At 46.2% G+C, this 15,988-nt stretch overlaps 1 protein-coding gene across 5 annotated transcripts in view; it reads right to left on the bottom strand.

Annotated features, from left to right (window-relative positions):
* The window catches only part of DMTN (dematin actin binding protein), a 61,046-nt gene that overhangs the window by 14,618 nt on the left and 30,440 nt on the right, over positions 1–15,988 (bottom strand). For 4 of the 5 annotated variants that reach the window (XM_081017522.1, XM_081017520.1, XM_081017524.1 and 1 more), the window contains exons 3-7: positions 15,510–15,566; positions 4,632–4,706; positions 2,201–2,350; positions 847–891; positions 111–222 (exon numbers count right to left, since the gene is read on the bottom strand). In XM_081017522.1, coding sequence (XP_080873648.1) covers positions 111–222; positions 847–891; positions 2,201–2,350; positions 4,632–4,706; positions 15,510–15,527 — 400 coding nt within the window. In that variant the 5' untranslated portion in view covers positions 15,528–15,566. The remainder of the gene's footprint in view (positions 1–110; positions 223–846; positions 892–2,200; positions 2,351–4,631; positions 4,707–15,509; positions 15,567–15,988) is intronic. The other variant, XM_081017523.1, reaches the window with a different exon arrangement.

Below are 15,988 nucleotides of genomic sequence, written 5' to 3'. Positions count from 1 at the left end.
AGGCTGCAGCTGTTGGAGGGCAGGGAAGGGTCTGGGGGAGCAGTCTAAGGCATGGGTGGGGGTGTCAGGGAAAGTCTGAAGGCGCCTTTGGCAAGGGGGGGGGGCCCTACCAGGGCGGTGGAAATGGTGGACTCCGCTGCGGCTGCTGCTGCTGGTTCGGCGGCTGCCCGGCTGGGAGGCATTGCCTGGAGACTTGCTCTCCTCCATCCAGTCGCGAGTGACCTGTGGGCAGAGCAAAGGAGGTCAGAGGAGGCCAGCAGTCTGGTTTCAGGGCCGGCCCAAGACATTTTGCCGCCTGAGGCAAAACGGGAGAAAATAGGAGGCAGGTGGCAACAGTGGCTCTGTTCTTCCCTGGTGGCAGCTGCGAGCTAAAGCACAGGGGGCAGCGGGTGGAAGGCTCCTGGGGTCCCCAGATCTGCAGCTCCCCCCAGCTGTCTCCAGCCTGCAGCGTGAGGCAGCTGCCTCATCGGCAGTAACGGGTGGGCCGGCCCCGGCCTGAATTGCCACACAGCCCTTTCCCTCCCCTTGCAGAAGACCAGCCTGCACCCTGCCCTCCACCAAGAGACTGTCAGCAGCCGAGGAGCTGTGCCGGCCTGTCGTGTGGCAAGGAGTCCTGCAAACCGGCTTGCCTCTTGGCCAGAGGGCTTCTGGAGCTGACAGGCCCCGGTGCGCTGAGCTCAATTGTTGCCCGTGCAGATGCAAGAACACATCCGTCTCCCCGCCACCCTGTCGCACTGACAGCCTTGCTCATCTCTTCCCCACTCCCTCCCTCCCACTGGCCTCTTCTCTGCTCTTGGTAACCCATCTTGGAAACCCATCTCCAAGGCAACCTTGAGTAACACTTACTTCTGGAGAAGGAGGAGGAGAGAGGGATTTGGGCGAGAGGGAGCGCTGCAGAAGGGAGTCAAGAGAGAGAGAGAGAAAGAGAACTTCACTTGATGCCGCTCACATCTGAGTCATCTATTATGTTTAAAAGGCTTCCTTACAGAAGATGGAGCAAGCTTGTTTTCTGCCTCTCCGGAGAGGAAGACCCGAAACGATAGATTCAAATTCCAGGAAAGGAGATTCTGGCTAAACCATCGGAAGAACTTTCTGAGGGTAAGAGCTATTTGACAATGGAAGGGACTCCCTTGGAACGTGGCAAAATCTCCTTCATTGGAGGTTTATAACAGAGCTTGAGTCATGTATGATCTAGTTGAGATTCCAGCATTTCAGGGGGTTAGACTAGATGAGCCTTAGTGTCCCTTCCACCCTAGTTTTCTATGATTCTGTGTCTATACTGCAAGCCACAGTGGGGCTCGTGGAACACAAAAACCTCACAGTATTAATTAGCCAGCCATTACAGAACTGGCCTTACTGTTTCCTTTTTTAAAAAAAAAAATATTTTTATTAGTTTTTTTTAACATATCATTTCCAACATTCATGTAACATAATTTCTTATTTTATACAATATTTTTGACTTCCGTCAACTCCTCTGATGATTTTCCGTTTTTATCACTTACTCTGCATTTCTTAATTTCTCTATTACCGGTACTTTTAATTATCATTAACTAATAATTCTCCAGGGATGCAGGTGGCGCTGTGGGTTAAACCCCAGAGCCTAGGACTTGCCGATCAGAAGGTTGGTGGTTTGAATCCCCGGGCTCGGTCCCTGCTGCTGCCAATCTAGCAGTTCGAAAGCACGTCAAAGTGCAAGTAGATAAATAGGTACCACTCCGGCGGGAAGGTAAACGGCGCTGCTCTGGAACCTGTACGCCGGCTCCCTCCACCAGTAAAGCGAGATGAGCGCCGCAACCCCAGAGTCGATCACAACTGGACCTAATGATCAGGGGTCCCTTTACCTTTACCTTTATTAATTCTCCTCATAGTCTTTCTTGCAATATTTCAAATAATCCTCCTTACAAAACTTCTTGCAATCCTACTAGCGTAATCTGTTCATTACAATTACTTTTCAAATAGTTCGTATATTTACTCCAGTCTTCTAAGAATCTCTGGTCCTAAAGGTTTCAAATCCTTCCTATTAATTTATCTAACTCTGCCTAGTCCATCAGTTTCATCCTCCATTCTTCTTTTGTCGGGACTTACTGTTTCCTAACAACTCCTACAGAACCATAACCTCAAAATAGCTTTTGCTACAGTTCTCTGGGCAAAGCAAAGGACCCCCCCCCCAGGCCCGAAAAGGGGGGTTGGGCTGGCTGACCTCTCGGCTCCTTGGCCTCTCCACGTGGTCCAGGAGGGAGTAGGTAAAGTGGGGCTCGTAGATCATCAAGTCGGGGCGCTCTATGTCCAGGATCGCCTTGTCTTTGGGGATTGCTGCTAAGTCCTTGTAGACTTCATTGTCCATTTTTGCCTGGGAAGGAAGACAGAAGCATCAGCGTTCCAGGTCTTGATTCAGGAAGCATTCAAATAAACACACTCACTTACAAAACCAAACCTAAAGCTATATTACATTGGACAACATATTAATTTGTTAATGGATCTGGATATTCGAGCCGACTTAAAAGCTACAAACTTTTGAGCCTGGTTGCCTACGTTAAATAACATGGGGTACAGCTAGACCAAAGCAAACAACCTCTTTTTGATTACAAATGGGTTGAAAATATGATATGATAGCCATCTTCAAATATCTCAAGGGCTGTCACGTGGAAGATGGAGCAAGCTTGTTTTCTCCTGCTCTGGAGGGTAGGACTCGAACCAATGGCTTCAAGTTACAAGAAAGGAGATTCTGACTAAACACCAGGAAGGACTTTCTGACAGTTAAGAGCTGTTTGACAATGGAATGGATTCCCTCCTCTGCACACCTTCCAGCTTCTCAATATCCTTCTTATTTATTTATTTTTTAAAAGATATTTATTAAGATTTTCAAAATATTACAAAATAAAAAAAGAAAAAAGAAAAATACAAAATAAAAATAGTTAAAAACAATTCAGTCTTTCAATCACTTATCTTTCATTTGCTTATTTCCAGGACCTCCTCACACCTCCCTTTTCTGTATTCCAATTCAGTTTGTTAGTTCAGCAAATCCCTCCCCTCTTTGTTTATTCTAATCTTCAATCTTAAAGTATTGTAACATTAGATTTTTACCTATTAATAGTCCATTTTTTTCATATTCCCTTATAACATTACAGCTAGAAACCACTTAGTTTCTATCCAACATCATTCTAACATTCATTAATTTTACAATATTTCTGTAAATAATCTTTAAACTTTTTCCAATCTTCTTCCACCGACTCTTCTCCCTGGTCTCGGATTCTGCCAGTCACTCAATATCCTTCTTAAACTGTGGTACCCAGAACTGGACACAGTTGTCCAGGTGTGGTCTGACCCAAGCAAAATAAAGCAGGATTATTACTCCCTTGATCTGGAGACTGGACCTCTGCTGAATAGAATTAGCTTTGCTTGCTGCTGCATCACACTGTTGGGTGATGGAGAAATGCTATTGGGTGATCTCTTGATCTTCTCCACACAGAGGACCTAATACTTGCTGGTTCATCCTGAGCTTTGGCCCACCTGACCTTTCTCCCTGCAGCTGTTGGCTACTCGTGTATACTCTTCCTTCCTTCATAATTTCCCCTTTCTCCCCTTTCTTATTCATGCCCTTCTTAAATCGCAGCTCATCTGTAACCAGCCACACTGGTTTCCCTGCTCCAGCCACCCCACAAGTTTCTGTGGGATGTAATCCGCTGAGAGCAGTCAAGTGCAACATTCCTTGGATTGCTAGAGAAGACATGCGAGGGAATGTTTGGTCCAGCCAGTTGAAACTTCCTGTTCCTCCTGGCTGGAGCATCCTTCCTTTTGCATGTGATAGAAGGTAGGCGTGACCTAACCTGTCCAGGTAACAAAAGGATGAGTCACACAGCACACCTCTCTCTTTTTCACTTCCTTTGTCGTTTGACCAGCTTTTAGCAAAGACTCAGCTTCTCGGCTAGCAAAAGCACTGGGATTATTCCCCCATATGGGGTAGATCCACATGTACATATCTGTAACTAAGTCTACCTTCAGGGATCCAACTGTGAACTGATGTAAGTAAACTTCTTTTATTGACTTTGAATAAGATTGTGGTGTCTTTATTCTTTTAAGAGGGATTCAAGGGAACTTACCAGGAATATACAATTCAATCTAACACAGATAATAGTGAGAAGCTTACACAAGCCTGCAACCAGCTATCTGCTGTGCATGTAAAAAGGGAATGTAAACTCTGCTAAGTAAAGGAACTTGCTAGCGCAAGTTAGGAAGGATATTAATAAACAATAGTTTCCAGCCCCAGTGTGGGTCTCAGCTTCGGCCAGGTAGGGTGTACCTGCCTTACCTGCTGCCAATGGCATGGTTTTGACTTTTTCTGGTTCTGCTCCTGCTGTAGTCTTGCATTCCTGCTATGGTGCTAAGCTTTTTAGTGTTTCGAATGAAGCCCCAGAAGGATGCTTGCTGGAGAATCATAGAAGAGTTGGAAGGGACCCTGAGAATCATCTAATACAACCCCCTGCAATGCAGGAATACGCAGCTGCCCCATACGAGGATGGAACCTGCAACTTTGGCATTGTCAGCACCACGCTCTAATCAGCTGAGAGATCCATGCATGGAGGTGAGGTATCATTTAAAAGCAAAGAGTCCATCTGCATGGTACTACTCACCACAACGCTGGAGGGTGACCCAGGGACGCTGGAGCCCCGGGAAGAGCAGAGGCTCCCTGGGGATGTCAGCTGGTGCTGGAGAGAGGAAAAGACACGAGTCAGAGGGGATGTGAAAAGCAAAGAACTCCTTTCTCATCTCCTTTCTCATAAGGGTTGTATTGCCAAATCCTGGAAGGCCTTTGATCTTAATAATTTGGATTGCTGGTGTTCAAGGATTTGGCAAACCACCCTTCTTTAAAAAAAAAAATTTAAAAAAAATATGGACTGTTTTCACATAATAAATGATTCCAGCAAATAATCTTCATTATATTTCCCCCCATACCCTCCCCCCTCCCCCCTACGACTTCCCTTAGCTCCTCTCTCTGATTTTTTAACACATATTATTCTCTGCATGTTATAAAAATGTAAAGATCCTCAAGTTATCCATTTATTATATTAGCAACAATAAGTTTGTGTATGTTTATTCGGCAAACCGCCCTTCTTGAAAAGATATCCCCTCAACCAGTGGTGTCCAAACTTTTTCCAAAGAGGGCCAGATTTAATGAAGTGAAGGCCGACCAAAGTTGTTGACCCTTTTTTTAGAATTGAAGTTGTTGAGATTTTTCGATTTTAGCCCACCAAAGTTGTTTTTTTTTTAGGATTGAGGCTGTTGAGGTTTTTTTTTTTTTGGATTTTACCCCAGGGGCCGGATTAAACCTACCAGTGGCTCGGATTAGGCCCCCGAAATGGACTTTGGAAATGCCTGCCCTAAACTAAACGTACCTAAAGGGCCGAGCTCAAATAACCTTTTTAAATATACAGTCTATATATGACATGATGTTATTTCTTACACAGCGCCATCAATACATACAAGTGTCTGGCTCCCTTAAGACTAAAAAGGACCTTTGTTCTACGGAATGGTGGAACTCACAGGTGGAGAAGGCTTATATTTTTAACAAATCTTTGCTATTTCTAAAGGGAACCTTTGTATGAGTTAATACTTTATTATCCTTTTGGAGCTGTCCTTCCAGACTGTGGTGCTTTACAGTTTAAATATGCGATTCTTTGTTTTTCCTTTCTCTTTGCTATGTTTGTAGGGCTGTCGTTTTCTTGGCTAGCAAATCAATATTTTTTTAAAAAAATCGGGGACCCGACTCAGATGGGGAGGAGTCTCTTCCACTAAGGGGCAATACTAGAGCAGGCGTTATCAACCTGATACCATGTAGGAAATTGGGGGGCGGGGGGCGGAAGTGTTTTATGTTGAGGGATGGGAAAAAAAGAATCAGGCGTCTTGCCTCTTTGCTTTGTGGAGCCCTTGGTGCACAGTCTAAATTAGTGCTCCAAAACACTCTAAAAACGATGCCATTTTAAGGAAGGGGTACTGGGTGTGGACGGGCAGGTGGAGAGTGACGGCAGTCACCTTCTCCAGGGCAGTAGCCCATCAACAGCCACCAGGTGGCGCCGTTTCCCTAAAGGCCAGGATGTGTGGCCAAAAATTAGAACAGCTGCATTTGCAAGGGCTTTATGGCCATTCGAGAAGCTTCTTCCTCCCATTTAAATGTCACTACACACACACACAAAGAGAGAGAGAGAGAGACAGACAGACAGACAGAGCGCTGGGGCATGAGAACAACACCTCTGGCCATGTATTTGTCTCCACTGAAATCCCACTGCAATCCATTGCAATTGTGGCTACCAGCAAATCCATCTGCCTGCCTCTTTCCTAGCGGCCCCATCACCAGCCCTGAGGCCTGGGAGGAGGAAGAGGAGAAGGGGAACCCCAGTTGTGGCTCATGGGGTGCCTTTTAGCCCCCCAGATATTGCTGATTAAAGGCGGCGGTTGCCCCAGTGCCAAAAGGGAAGGGACTCTTTGCTTTGGGGACTCTATGAAGGGGTTGCCTTCTTCCTCTTTTCCACCTGTGTTTATGGAAAAGCAGGGTGGGAGGTTTCTATTGTGGAGGCTTGTGGGCAACGATTCATGTTCCCTCCCCGGGTAACGGCAGAAGGTATTGACTTCCCCATAAATTGCTCAGAAATTCTAATTTTTGTCCTCACTGCTGTTGAGTTTTGTTCCGTTTTTGATGGAACTGTTAATCTACTGATCAATCTGTGCTTGTACAGTGGTACCTCGGGTTACATACGCTTCAGGTTACAGACTCCGCTAACCCAGAAATAGTACCTCGGGTTAAGAACTTTGCTTCAGGATGAGAACAGAAATCGTGCGGCGGCAGCAGGAGGCCCCATTAGCTAAAGTGGTACCTCAGGTTAAGAACAGTTTCAGGTTAAGAACGGATCTCCAGAACGAATTAAGTACTTAACCTGAGGTACCACTGTATATTGTTTTCCTGCATATTTTTATTGTTATTTCATTTCATTTCTCTAGGCTGTGGGGTTGAAATATTCAACGAAGATCTTTTTTTTTCGCCGTTTCAGACTTTGGACTCCCATTAAACTTCCAAGGTCGGGGGGGGGGGGCTAATTTCACTGATGGGGTGTTAAAAATAGGTCAGTTCGGCTGCAGAAGCACCAGCACAGGGGGACATCATCACAACACACAAAGAAACAGGCCAAGCGCAATCTGCTCAGCTTCCCTCCAACTTCCAACAACAGAGACCAGGGTGGGGGCAGCAAAGGAAATTCCTGTGATGTAAAATGAAGGGGAAAGAGGAAGAAGAAGGGAAGGGGTGTCTGTCTGTTATCAGAGGCCAAAAGGAGAATTTTGCAAGGGGAGGAAAGGTTAAAAAATTTTGTGTGTCTGTGTGTGTGTGTAAATTCATGCCAAATGTGCAGAACTCTATGGAAAAAATGCCGCGTGTCAGACTAAAAGGGAACTTCTGATGAAACGTTTCTGTTCCAGACACTGGAGAGACCTGTCAGGAGTAAGCATGGACCAATGGTACCAAATAGTATGAGAAACAGCCCTACTAGAAAAATTAACCAATAAACTGAAACTGACAGGGGGACAAATAGAAGAAGACGCCTTCTTTGTCACATACACAGCCCAACAAGACAACGACAAAAATCCACCAACAGCATACAAATCAATATGGTTAACCTGATCCAAAACACCCACCCACCCCACTCACACATGAAAACAAAGACCACCACAGCCAACCACAAATGAACAACCACACCCTAGGCCAACCCCAACCTCTCTCACCACCAAAGGAACACAAGTGAACAGCAAAGGACGTGCACAAGCAATGCTGACACAAGACCCCACACATATAGTAAGTAAAATAGAAACATCGCCACCCGACCCCCCCATCTCTCCACCTCTTTCCCCCTTTTCTTCCTAATGTCTCAACAAATGAAACTGATTTGTAAAAATGTTACATGGGGGGGGGGGAAATACGAGAGAGAGACATTGCAAACACTTTTGTAAATCAAGAAAATCTTTAATAATAATAAAAAATATATAGTAAAATGTTTCTTTTCAGTGACACGAAAGGAAGTCCTTCATGCAGTGCATGGTTAAACTATGGAACTCCCTGCCACTGGAGGCAGTGATGGCCACCAGTCTAGAGCGCTTTAAAAGAGGATTAGACCAATTCATGGAGGAGAGCGCTATCGATGGCTACTAGCCAGGATGACTGCTCTGCATCCACAGCTGGAGGCAGTAATGCTTCTGAAGACCAGAGGATTGAAACTACAAGAGAAGCCAACACTCTTTTCTTGCATCCTGCTTGCAAGGTTTCTCACGGGCGTCTGGTAAGCCAGTATGAGAACAGGATGCTGGACTAAACTTGGCTTGACCCAGCACATTACATGGCAGAAGACTGAATGCAATCGCAGCTCCACCTTCCTGCATGGCTGCCAATAGATTAAAGGCTTGCATATGAGTTCAGTAGGTAAAGGTAAAGGGACCCCTGACCATTAGGTCCAGTCGTGGCCGACTCTGGGGTTGCGGCGCTCATCTCGCTTTATTGGCCAAGGGAGCCGGTGTACAGCTTCCGGGTCATGTGGCCAGCATGACTAAGCTGCATCTGGCGAACCAGAGCAGCACACGGAAACGCCGTTTACCTTCCCGCCGGAGCAGTACCTATTTCTCTACTTGCACTTTGACGTGCTTTCGAACTGCTAGGTTGGCAGGAGCAGGGACCGAGCAACGGGGGCTCACCCCGTCGCGGGGATTCGAACCGCCGACCTTCTGATCGGCAAGTCCTAGGCTCTGTGGTTTAACCCACAGCGCCACCCGCGTCCCTATGAGTGCATTATTTTTTTTAATTAAAAAAAATCTGCTTTTGTCTTCCGTACATGCACAGCAGCAGCTGCAGGAAAGAAAGTCAATGCCATTCAACAAGGCCAAACGGAAATTTGCATCGGCCATGCAGGCAGCGTATTGAAGAGCTGTTTCCAGCAAGGATTTCCTTCCAGCAGGCACAGTAAACTCTGGCTTTGTCACAAATATACATTTGTATTCCCTCCTGCCAATCAGATGGGTTGCTGTGTGTCCCCAAAGCGCTGTTTTCTGGGCAGAGCCGCTGAATTCCGGCCCCTTGCAAATGTGCCACCAAAGGGGACTGGAGACTGACTGATAAGATTCTTGGCTATCCAGTCGGGGACAGAAACAGAAAACCTTTCTTAGAACCGGCTACACATCACAAAGCCGAGAGCAAGCCGGCTGCCAAGTTTCACTGCCTGGATGTTAAAAAGCAGGGTGGGGAGGGGCACACTGGAAAGCCAGTCTGCGAGATGGGGCAGTCTTTTTAAAATGTTTCAAGTGAATACCTCGTCTGGCCTACCTATATTACAATATAATCCTACAAAAAGAATTGCGGAATAGATTGCTCTCTTTGGATCCAAGATATCTGGCGATGCTTCGTAGCAGTCAAATTGCAAAACAGAATACAGTGGTACTTCGGGTTACATATGCTTCAGGTTACAGACTTCCCTAACCCAGAAATAGTACCTCGGGTTAAGAACTTTACCTCAGGATGAGAACAGAAATCGTGTGGTGGCAGTGGGGGGCCCCATTAGCTAAAGTGGTGCTTCAGGTTAAGAACAGTTTCACGTTAGGGATGGACCTCCGGAATGAATTAAGTACTGAACCCGAGGTACCACTGTAAAACCCTCCACATCTGACATTTGATCAGTGACTTCCATTTCAATGCGGCCTCGGTCATTTATTTCCCTCCTTCGGCAGCAAGGCCAAGACTTGCTGCCCACGGTAGCAGGGGGCTGGACTAGATGTCCCCCAGGGTCCCTTCCAACTATTCTATGCATCACCCCCAAAAAGAGGACACCCAATTATGTAGGCTAATTTGTAAGTGTAAGTGCAAAACTATAAATAATTACTATGGCTAAGAGAAAACTGAAGGGGCATCGCCTCACCGTAGTGGAAAAGACTGTGACCTCTTTTAACTAAACATCAGGAATAACTTTTTGACTGTAAGAGCCGTTTGACAGTGGAACGGACTCCCTTGGAGGTTTCTAAACAGAGGTTGGGAGGGGAGGGCATCTGTCACAGATTATTTAGTGGTGATCAGTGCCGAATTTACATATAAGCTAAACAAGCTATAGCTTAGGGCCCCTCTCTCTTGGGCCCCCCCAAAAAATTAAAGGAAAAACAACAACTGGATGTACATTTCCAAAATGTAAGATTAAAAAGAAATAAAATAAAACCTACATACAGCAACAGTGTTTTGTGTTCTGTAGGTTCCTATGATGTAAGTCATGGGCCCCACCTGCTAGCCTGCTCCCTAAAATATCATTGGTTTGCTCCTTTCTATATATAGGGTACCTACATACTGCATGGAAGTGTTGCATGGCAACATGTGCAAATGGCTTTAGATACCTATTAGGTCCATAAATTACCATATAGCATATATTCAACTCAAAAAACAGTGACAATTTGTTGTTGACGAAGGACAGCTGGAAATTTAAAGGGCCCTGTTACCTTCAGTAGCTTAGGGCCTCATCAAACCTAAATCCAGCCCTGGTGGCGATTCCTGCATTGCAGAGAGTTGGAATAAATGAACCTTGGTCATTTTATAATTCCATCTGCCGTCCAAGTGCTGCTTACTACGAATGAGGAACTTCACACTGCTGCCACCCCCTCCACAAACACATACAGCTTCTCTCCCTTCTTTGGGTCATCTTCAAACTGAGCTTTTACCTGACAGTCCTTCAAACAGAGGACTGTCCTCTGTCCCAAAGGACACACAGCCCCTGTACTGCTACCTCACATCATTCTGCAGTCAGATTTTATTCCAATATGACAAACAGATAATTGCCTTTTCTTCCCCGAAGAGAGCTTGTGTCACAATTGCAAGTCCCCACAGATGCTGGAGCCTGTTCCCTAACAATATAAGCCACACCTCACACCTCCCAACCCTTAAGCAGGTGTTCTTTTATTACCCCAGGGGCTTGTGATTATTATCATCATTGCAAGTATTATTCTTGCGGCAGTTATCAAACTTCCTCCAAGATCTGTGCACATTCTCCTTACAGCATCCTCAATGTAACCTAACAGAACCCCTGCTGGACCACTACAAAATCATGGAGTATAGAGGGGTTTTTTTGCAATGCCTGGCCGATTTATAAAAATATATCTGCAGTGATACCAACCTCTTCAACACCTCCAAGATTCTGCAGAATTTTTCCTTTCCCCCCTAGTCTGTCACAGAGAAGTGGGAAGAGGGCTTGGCAAGTGTCCCTGCTGGACTGAGCTTTTCAGTGTCCACAGAATCATGGAAAGGTGGAACTGGAAGGGATCCCAAAAGTGATCAAGTCCAAACCCCTGCGATGCAGGAATGAAGTTGCCATCTATTGTAATCCTGTCAGCCCGTGCCTGAATGAGCCAACCTGACCCCATTTCTAAAGGGACAGAGTTGCCTTTGCTTCACACCAGACATGGAATGTGTTTTGGTGCTGGCTCTGTATGTCTTACCGCCTTAAATCGTGAACCGGTGCCCCCACCCAAATGTCCTGGCTAAGCTTCCTATGAATATACAGCCAAAACTGGAGTTAGTAGCCAGCCTGACTCCATGCTTTGTTTTCTGCCACTCACTTGCTGATTATCTCAGCCATGGCAAACATTTCAAGGTAGAAGTTTATTTTTCTCTTTTCCCTTACTCCACTGCAATTCTACAGCCTTTTGTGTTTGTCAATAAGCCTATCTTCTTGATCACAGAAACCTGATCTGGGGGTATTTTAGCTGACCTTTTCTTCACGTTTTCATCTTTTTAGCCAAGCTAACCACAGAGCCTAGGACTTGCCGATCAGAAGGTCGGCGGTTCGAATCCCTGCGATGGGGTGAGCTCCCGTTGCTCGGTCCCTGCTCCTGCCCACCTAGCAGTTCGAAAGCACGTCAAAGTGCAAGTAGATAAAGAGGTACCACTCTGGTGGGAAGGAAAACTGCGTTTTCGTGTGCTGCTCTGTTTCGCCAGAAGTGGCTTAGTCATGCTGGCCACATGACCCAGAAAAACTGTCTGCGGACAAACGCCGGCTCCCTCGGCCTACAGAGCGAGATGTGCGCGCAACCCCAGAGTCATCATAGAATCATAGAGTTGGAGTAGACCACAAGGGCCATCGTCGTCCATGACTGGACCTAACGATCAGGGGTACCTTAACCTTTACCTTTACCGAGAGAGCACATGGCAGTCTTTGCCAGCTGTGTTGGTTGGGGCTGATGGGAGCTGCCATTCACAACATCTGGAGGGTACCAGGTTGGGGAAGGATGGAGCGAGCTTAACCTCAAGGGGTGTTGGGTGGCTGGAGACTGGGGCGCTCCATGCATCAGCCATCTCCCGCCTTTAATGCACCCTCCTGCGTGTGAATTCTGGAGTGAATTTAATCTCAGCAGAGACACTGGAGCCTCTGATCAAATTCAGTTCATCATGTGGAATCACAGACTTCTGGGATGTCACTAACATGCCACTTTTCTTAAAAAATCCCCTTCATCGACTTAATAAAATATCAACAGAGGGTGTTGGCTGTTTCTTCCAAAAATATTTCCAAATGGGTGTTGGAATCTGTTTTACTAGAACTGCTCCCCCATTTTGCATATTTCTGCTGAGCAGAACAGAAACCCACTGATCATTCTGCAAATATTCTACAGCATCCTTTTGAAGGACATGAATCCTGCCAACAGGGTTTTCAAATTTCACAGAGTCCGAAGAGACCTTGCAGGCCACCCCATTCAATCACCCTGCTCAACGCAGGAAACAGAGAAGGAGATTTAGCGCCATTTAATTAGATCCCTGGTCACATCACAGCCCTCCCTGCAGTGCTGTAACTCAGCTTCTCATTTGCAGGTACTGAAAGAACCTGATGGGTGGACTGATTATTACATTCAGTGAAGTTAAAGAGAAGATTAATACAGAGCAAGTAACCCCTTTCCCCTCAGTCAGCCTTGCAACCACATGTTTCCCTCACAAAGGCAAAAGTTGTTGCTGCCGTTGCAGATCTGCTAAGACAGTCCTTCCTCAGTCTGGAAGGCCTCAAAATGAATGGCCACCCTAATGCTAAGAGTGAAGGGGCCTGAGCTCAACCTCTCCTTAGATTAGCCATAGATTTTAAATTAAATAAAAAATAGCTTGCAGAATCTTGTCTTAGGCTTGCTTGAGAATCCGAACACAAACTTGTTACAACTAATCCAGAATGCGGCAGATAGACTGGTGACTGGGAGCGGCCACCGAGACCACATAACACCGGTCTTGAAAGACCTACATTGGCTCCCAGTATGTTTCCGAGCACAATTCAAAGTGTTGGTGCTGACCTTTAAAGCCCTAAATGGCCTCGGCCCAGTATACCTGAAGGAGCATCTCCACCCCCATCGTTCTGCCCGGACACTGAGGTCCAACGCCGAGGGCCTTCTGGCGGTTCCCTCGCTGCGAGAAGCCAAGTTACAGGGAACCAGGCAGAGGGCCTTCTTGGTAATGGTGCCTTCCCTGTGGAACGCCCTCCCACCAGATGTCAAAGAGAAGAAGTACCAGACTTTTAGAAGACATCTGAAGGCAGTCCTCTTTAGGGAAGCTTTTAATGTTTAACAGACCGCTGTATTTTAATACTTTGTTGGAAGCTGGGGGAACTTAGCCAGATGGGCGGGGTATAAATAATAAATTCTATTCTATTCTTGTTAATGTTGCATCACTTTTTAGCTGTTCCCCCTCACTTATCTTCTTCTATTTATTAACAATGGCACAATGATGTTGTTGCATCGTGTCTGGGATGAAACAGGTCACTTTTAGGAGACTTCTGAGGCAGTTTGGCCCTGCCAAACTCAAAACATTCACACCCAGACAGTGGTGGATCTACATTTTGGGGGCCCTGATGTTTGCACTGTCATGGGGGGGCCCCTTCGCAACCATCATCGAGGTCTGGATAACCCCTTCTGTCTTCTTCAGTGGGGCTGTCCCAAAACAGAACACCACACTTTTACAACATCTGTGCTACTGAATGCCAAGCTGATATGACAACTGCGGCTTTATCCTGAAATACTTTAATAAATATATTGGGCCCAGCACTGGAGACACATTCCTGTTTCACTTCAAAGGGATGGCAGTTAGCAGCTGCAGAAAAAGTGATGCAGTAGAACATACAACTCAGAGGCATAAAATCCAAAACATCACTCTGTTATTTGGTTTCCATTTGTCAAATTTGTTTTGGAGACCACAGGGGGCAGGCCTCCCCCACAGATCTTTATCATCTATTGTGGACTGGTATTATTCCTAAACACTTTTGGCCTTTAGGTTAAAAATGTATGAATTACCTCTTTTGGCAATTCTACATTCTGTGCTGTTTCTACATCTTATCTATTTTTGTGTCTTCTGGTTACTTCAGTTCCGCCAACACCCTCCTATTTGTCAAGAAAGCAGCACCGGGACTAAGCTCACAGTGAAGTTTCGTTATGTGGGTATTTTTGTTCTTAGGTATTTTTTGTTTGCCCCGAGGAAAATTTAAATGACAATCCATTTATTTATTTTGAAATGAATAAATACAGTAAATTAATATGAAGGAGGGGCGGGAAGTAGGGAAACGTGCGTGAAAATCACTCAACTTCAAGAAGAAGCATTTTAATTCTGCTGGATCTAACTTTTGGCCTGAGCCCCTGGGAAAGGAAAGGGTGCCTGCCCACAATCTCTGCGGTGGGACCCAGTTTGCCAGGACTTGCCATGCGATGGACTTGGGAGCCATCACAATTTCTGCACCAAAGTTGTTTTGCCTGCTGCTGCCCACAACCTGGTTTCCTGGAGATAATAATAATAATAATAATAATAATAATAATAATAATAATAAATTTATTTATACCCCGCCCATCTGGCTGAGTTTCCCCAGCCACTCTGGGCGGCTCCCAATCAAGTGTTAAAAGCAATACAGCATTAAATATTAAAAACTTCCCTAAACAGGGCTGCCTTCAGATGTCTTTTAAAGACAGGATAGCTGCTTATTTCCTTCACATTCCACAGGGCGGGCGCCACTACCGAGAAGGCCCTCTGTCTGGTTCCCTGTAACCTCACTTCTCGCAAAGAGGGTACCATCAGAAGGCCCTCGACGCTGGACTTCAGTGTCTGGGCAGAACGATGGGGGTGGAGACGCTCCTTCAGGTATACTGGACCGAGGCCGTTTAGGGCTTTCAAGGTCAGCAGCAACACTTTGAATTGTGCTCGGAAACGTACTGAGAGCCAATGAAGATCTCTCAGGACCGGTGTTATGTGGTCCCAGCGGCCACTCCCAGTCACCAGTCTAGCTGCCGCATTCTGGATTAGTTGTAGTTTCCGGGTCACCTTCAAAGGTAGCTCCACGTAGAGCGCATTGCAGTAGTCCAAGCGGGAGATAACCAGAGCATGCACCACTCTGGCGAGACAAATCCCCTCCTCACCCCATAATGAGAGCCCCAGAGAACCCATGGAACCCGTTTCCCAGGGCAGGCCCAGACCAGACCAGCTCAGTTACCTTCTGTAGTTTCTCCATTCAGTTTCCTGCTTGAGGATCCAACTCATTCACCAAGTCCTGTCCAAGGAGAAGGAGGCAGGTTAAATTAGAAGGAGCAGATTCTCACAGGGCCAGTTTCTCCAGAAGTGCCTTGCCCAACTGGGTGCCTTCTAGATGTTTTGAACCAACTCTTATCTTCCCCAGACAGCAGGGCCTTGATGCTATCAGCCCCACAGCATCGTACGGGGCTGTTGGGAGTTGAAGTCCAAAACAGCCTGTCCTATAAGGTTCTTCTTGTCATCACTTTGGAACAGCCAAGGGGAGCAGTCTGCCTCCATCCCACCCCCCTCCGACTGACAGGACACCTCCTGGGAAATCACAGCCAAGCAGGCAGCAGCTGAAATCTCTCGGCCTCATTTTCCCATCGGTAAAATGGAACGGCAGTGACTTTCCCGAGTTATTCAGAATTATACTGGGAAAATGAACGGGATAAAAAAAGA

Source organism: Podarcis pityusensis, assembly GCF_964106645.2.
Source record: "Podarcis pityusensis genome assembly, chromosome: 8".
Taxonomy (NCBI): domain Eukaryota; kingdom Metazoa; phylum Chordata; class Lepidosauria; order Squamata; family Lacertidae; genus Podarcis; species Podarcis pityusensis.
The sequence above is the reverse complement of the archived record's forward strand: the minus strand, read 5'-3'. Positions and strand labels throughout refer to the sequence as shown.